This window comes from Alligator sinensis, unplaced genomic scaffold (genome assembly GCF_000455745.1).
Source record: "Alligator sinensis unplaced genomic scaffold, ASM45574v1 scaffold628_2, whole genome shotgun sequence".
NCBI lineage: Eukaryota > Metazoa > Chordata > Crocodylia > Alligatoridae > Alligator > Alligator sinensis.
Genome location: NW_005841833.1, coordinates 2,210,840 through 2,216,093, shown reverse-complemented (window position 1 = coordinate 2,216,093; position 5,254 = coordinate 2,210,840). Strand labels below are relative to the sequence as shown.

At 55.6% G+C, this 5,254-nt stretch overlaps 1 protein-coding gene across 3 annotated transcripts in view; it reads left to right on the top strand.

Moving 5' to 3' along the window:
* The window catches only part of FAM222A (family with sequence similarity 222 member A), an 87,765-nt gene that overhangs the window by 37,291 nt on the left and 45,220 nt on the right, over positions 1-5,254 (top strand). For 2 of the 3 annotated variants that reach the window (XM_025198428.1, XM_025198436.1), the window contains exon 2: positions 4,971-5,168. In XM_025198428.1, the coding sequence (XP_025054213.1) occupies positions 5,021-5,168 (148 nt within the window). In that variant the 5' untranslated portion in view covers positions 4,971-5,020. The remainder of the gene's footprint in view (positions 1-4,970; positions 5,169-5,254) is intronic. The other variant, XM_006015140.3, reaches the window with a different exon arrangement.

Here is a 5,254-nt window from a genome sequence, read left to right as displayed (position 1 = left end):
TCCCCTCCCCTCCCGGGCCCTGGAAAGTGTATCATGTGTATGGAACTTTTCAGGCTGAGCAGCTTCGGGGAAGGATACAGTCAAAGTTGGCTCCAGGCTGTTGGTGGCAGCGGTGTAGGCACGTGGATGCTGTCCCGGCAGCTTGTGCTGAGCGGCCCCGGATCATCCGCCATCGGACGCCTCCAGAGCGCACAGAGGAACAGGAACGCTGCTGTTGGCTCTCTGCTCCTTTCTAGTAGTGGATGGGTGTGCCGAAGGATGCTTCTGCTGTGAGAACGTGCCTTTCCTCCACCGTCCCCAGTAAGCTCCAGGGTCTATTTCCTCTCATCTCTGTTGGGTTCGGCAGTAACTCCCCACTGCTGTGGTTGTCCGGGCATCACTCCAAGCCAGGAGGCCGGGGTGCCCGGGCCTGCCTTTCAGAGGGTGTGATGGGGGAGCCAAGCTGTCACATGCACCCAGTCTGGAAGCCAAGGAGCCAGTGCCAGGTTCCTCTTCCCACCTGTAGGACTTCCCATTCTGCATCTCTGCGATTCCGGAGGAAAGGCAGGATTTGCCTTGGGCCAGGGTGCATTAGCAGCTAAGCATGCCTTGCTTCAGTACACAACTCCTTCCTTTCTCTCCCTGCCTCATTGCTGGGGAGACGAGACCAGCTCTAGAGGGCAAATATGGCTGGCACGTGTCTCTGAGAACCAGCTCTCTGCTCCCTGCCAGCCCCCTCGGCATCTGCCCTCTGCTTGGATGTCATAGAAGTGACACCAAGGCTGCTTAAGCATTCCCGCCTCCCCGGCACCCAGGCAGAGGCGAGAGCATGGAAAACTCTCCCACGAGGGGAGCGGCAGGGAGCGAGCAATGCGCGCACGTCCAGACTCATTTGTCAGCACGGGGACTCGAGCAAGCGATTTCCAAGAACGTCTGTCCATTGCACTCAGGCAAACCAAGCTATCTCTGTAATCTCTCCGACACCCCCGTCCGCCCTGGGCACGGCTTGACCAGCCGCAATGGGGCGAGTGTCCTTCAGGGAGGGAGGAGGGGGTTTCCTGGAACAAGGATGGAGGTGCCTGAAGGAAAGGGGCCCTAAGCCCCTTCCCAGCCAAGAAGATGTTGTGCCTCGGCCAGTGGCTTTGCCCTTTGCACCCAGCTGGCCAGAGGGCTCCCTCTATCAGAGACTGACCAGGCCTCGCAGCTGGCATGGGAACCATGACCCAGGGACCTTCTACTGGCATAGACATAGGGGCTGGGGGCTGTTTCCTGCCTTGGTACAATCCATTGCCATTCAGAGTGCCATGCTGCAGAATTTGCACTTGTCTGGGGAGGGTCTTGAGCGGACGGCAGGGGGATAAAGCAGGCTGCAGTTTTATTTTCAGCCATCTCTGGCACTCCTGATCTTGTTTGCATTAGGAGCAGTGTCCTGCAGGCTCAAGGCTCATTTCCAACCCCTTGAGTCACCCAAGCCTGCCTGGAAGAAGCCGGTTTGGTAGGCAGGGGGCTCTGCTGTGAGCAGATCTGTCCTGCAGGCCACATGTCTGTGGAGTGAGGTGGATGCAGGAACCTGGAATAATACCAATGGATTGGCTTGAGGTAGTCTTGTCACGGATATGTTGTGATATGCGTTGTCCTGTCAGTACATGCCCATGTGTGCATGTTCACAGGCAGGCATAGCAAGGTGTGCACCATGTGTGTTGTGCAATGTAGGCATGCAACGGTGATGTATTCTGTGAGTCTGCTTTGTTTGCTGCTCAGCTGAATCCCAGAACAGAAGATGAAATAATGGCAACCAGTGCTAGGAGAATGAGAGCAACCCCCAGACCTGCCCTAATTTGCTCCTGCCTGTTCTGTCAGGGAGAAGAGATTTGCCACTTGCTAGACTTGTTTTATCCCCTTGCTCTCAGGCAGCTGAGTGGATCGGGTTGTGCCTGGAATACTTTACCAAGCTTTGCTCTGGCCTGCTTCTGACTTCCTCCCAGACAGCCAAACACAGCGGTGGATGCAGGCAGCTGAGCTAAGTCCTGACGTGGATAAGTGTCACAAAGCTTTAGTAATACCCCTGCCTCCAAAGGAGCAGTCCCCTTGCTCTGTGTCCAGCCAAACACTGTGACAGGGGGCAAAGGACAACTCCACTCTGCCCCCTTGGATGACACAAGGTAAATGTTTCACAGCCAGTAAGAGTCACAGCATTGGTATCACACACTGCATATCCCTGTGTGCGCCCATGCAGGCATATAACTATGGGCCTATATGTGTGCCACTTACTCAGAAGTGACTTTTCAATTTGGAGCGTCTTCAGATACCAGTCCTGACTTCCCACAGGGGCTGGCGTGCCCACAGCCTCACATACCAGCCCAGTGTCTGCAGCCGGGGCCCCAGATCTCAAATCATGAAGGGCCAGGTAATGACACTGAGCTGCCCCAGTTGGCACCAATGAACTCTGCCCTCCAGAAGTCAAGTTATGCTGTGTCTGGGAGCAGAGCAGGTCGGATTCTGCTTGTGTTCATTGCTTTCCTGGCCCCCAGTCGCCTTTAAAACACTTGCCAGTCCACCTGCCAGTGCAGTGGTCTGGTTTGTACAGTGCTGGGAAATGCTGGCCTAGAGAGCTGTGGAGAAGAGCAAAGTGCAGGGCGCTAGGTGCTGTATCTGCCCCGCAGGTTGCTGGTCAGCTTTGCAGGGCACTGCCAGCACAGTGGCTGGCATGCCTTGGGGGCTGTAGAAATGGCACTGCTAAGCAGTGACCTGGGAGAGTGAGCCAGTGCTGGTCCAGTCTCTGCAGTGCCGTGCAGGAAGACCCAGCTCTGTTCCTTGCTCCGTGTGTGCGTGCAAGCACGCACGTCATTTGCAAAATAATCCCATGCCTGTAAAGGTGCCTGGTTCCCCATCCCCATACCTCCACCTGCCTTTGATCTGCAAGTGGCCCTTGCTGTCCCTCAGGAAGTCCTCCCTGGGTGCGGGGCATGCCAGACCAGGTAGGAAGCACCCACTCTCTACGTGGACAGCAAAGGTAGGGCAGGTTTCCTTTTCCACAACAAAGCACTGGGGATGCACTGCATTCACAGTGAGGTCTAGCAGGCAGTGCGCTTTCAACCAAAGGACATCACAGGTCAGCACTTCTGACTCTGAGGGCAGAGGCTCTAGCCGACTTCCTTCTGCTTCCGGTCAAGCTTCTCTTCCCCTTGTTTGCGAGGGACGTATCATTTCAAGAGCCGCTCGAGGCAGCGAGGCTACATCAGGAGGAACGAGCTATAATTCACATCGCACATTGGGGCTCCCAAAGGATATACAGTTAGCAGCCAATGCGTACGTGAATATTTGAGCCAACTTTGGCCTGATCCTTTTGGCTGTTGTCAGCTCTGTTTGGAGACCAGCTTGAGATCTGGTGACAGGCCTCAGGTTGCAGGTGGCTTTTTTGCTCCGTCCTTTGCCAGCCTTCTCTTGAAACAGGGGGTTTGGTCTCTGCTGGGATCTTGTTGGTTGGCTTGTGGGGGAGGGACCGTGGTGCCCGTGATGTATGGTGAGGAATCGGTTTCCATCATACCGACAAGCAGTCGAGCTTTCTGTCTCCTGGCGTCTGACATTGGCATCTGCATGCTGTGACAGCAGGACAGGCTGTTTTCCCAGAGGTGGAATATGAGCTGAAACCACCTTTTTGAATAGCCGTAGCTGAGACTCACTCCTGCAAGATATTGGTTGGGCTGGGGGCAGGCCAGTACAGCTACTATTGCTGTGAATGTAACCCCCCTCCCCACCTCATTGCTCAGATCTCAGATTTGCAAGATCTTTGAGGCAGGAACTGTCTTTTTCTGTGGGTGGGCAGTGCATGATGTGGTGCTACTGTGGTATAAGTCATGGGTGGCCAACCTATGGCCCAGGCAGCCTCTGTGTGCGATATGCAGTGGATTGGGGAGGGGACAGGTCAGGAAGCATGGTGGCAGTTCAGGGGGGAAGCAGAAAGCAGAGCAGCAGATCAGCTGGGGGTACAGCACAGGCCATAAGTGGAGCAGCAGATAGGGCGGAAAAAGGGGATCAGAGTGCCCCTCAGGGAGGTCATGGGGCTAATCTGTGGCATGCCTGACAAAAAAGTTGGCAAATACTGGCAGCATCACTGTCTGACATGGTGTGGTCTCAGCCAGCTTCTGCTTGGAGGTCGCTGTGCTGAGTGAATGAGATGGGAAGCTGGGGGCTGAGTGGTTGCATGAGGGGTGAGGGCACGAGCTCAAGCACAGAGAGCCTGTGTCGTGCTCAGGGTTTGTCCTGTAGGCATTTCTCACACCAGACACTTGTTCTGCACTTGTCCTAAGCCCGCATGCTGTCGGAAGGGGCTCTGACCAGGTCTTGGCCAGGTCCCAAGACTAGGGCTATGCCTTTGCTTTAAAACCTAGGCAGGTGTTTGCCTCCTGACAGCTAATGTAAGAGGAACAGCCTGGACATAAAGCCTAGTGGAGACAAAGCATGGATAATTCTTACCTAGACACAGCGAGGACAGGTCAGTTTTAAACCCTGCACCCCGGGGGATTAGCTCCACAGCTGTCATGGTCAGCGCTCCAGAGCCTAATCTCCAACACGGCTTGACACCCAGAGAATTACCTTGTGTTACCTGGCTCAGTGCAAAAGCCTGTACCTATTGGGCAGTGAAGCTTAGCACCGCTGTAACGAGGAGGTCTCCTAGGGAATGTCACTGTGACCAAACCACTGCAGCTTTCCCAGGCGGGACAGTCAGGAGACAGGCCCTCAACTGTCTTGCACTGCCCAGCGGAGTGCCTCTGCTCTCGGACTAGCTGCAAAATGGGGGCATTCTCCATGGAAAGCAGCTGGAAGGCCCAAGCAGTTGTGGCTTTCAAATGTTTGGGTGAAAATTTGTTCTGGGTGTATGTCTGTGGCACAGGCTCTTTCTGAGCAAAAGGGCACGGTCTTGCGATGTGTGGCTGCCCTTGCTGCTACCACTTGCTCACTGATGCTTTCCCTCCCTGTGTGTTCTGCAGCGTGAGGCTCGGCCGTGGTGACCCCAGCAGCGCACTCAAACGCTTGGACCATGTTGGCCTGTCTGCAGCGAACCCAGAACCCCCCGGCGCAGCACCTGGCATGCCCCAGCAAGACCCTGGAGCCACGGAAGTGTAAGTGCCCCAGGCCCCGCAGGGTGGCACGCAGCCAATGGGCACGGTATTCTAGCCCCCACCACGGTGAGGAGACAGGACGCCTGGACTCTTCTCCCCACTTTCTTCCAGGGCATGGAGGTTGTTGCTAGCCTTTTAACCCCTCTTCCCTC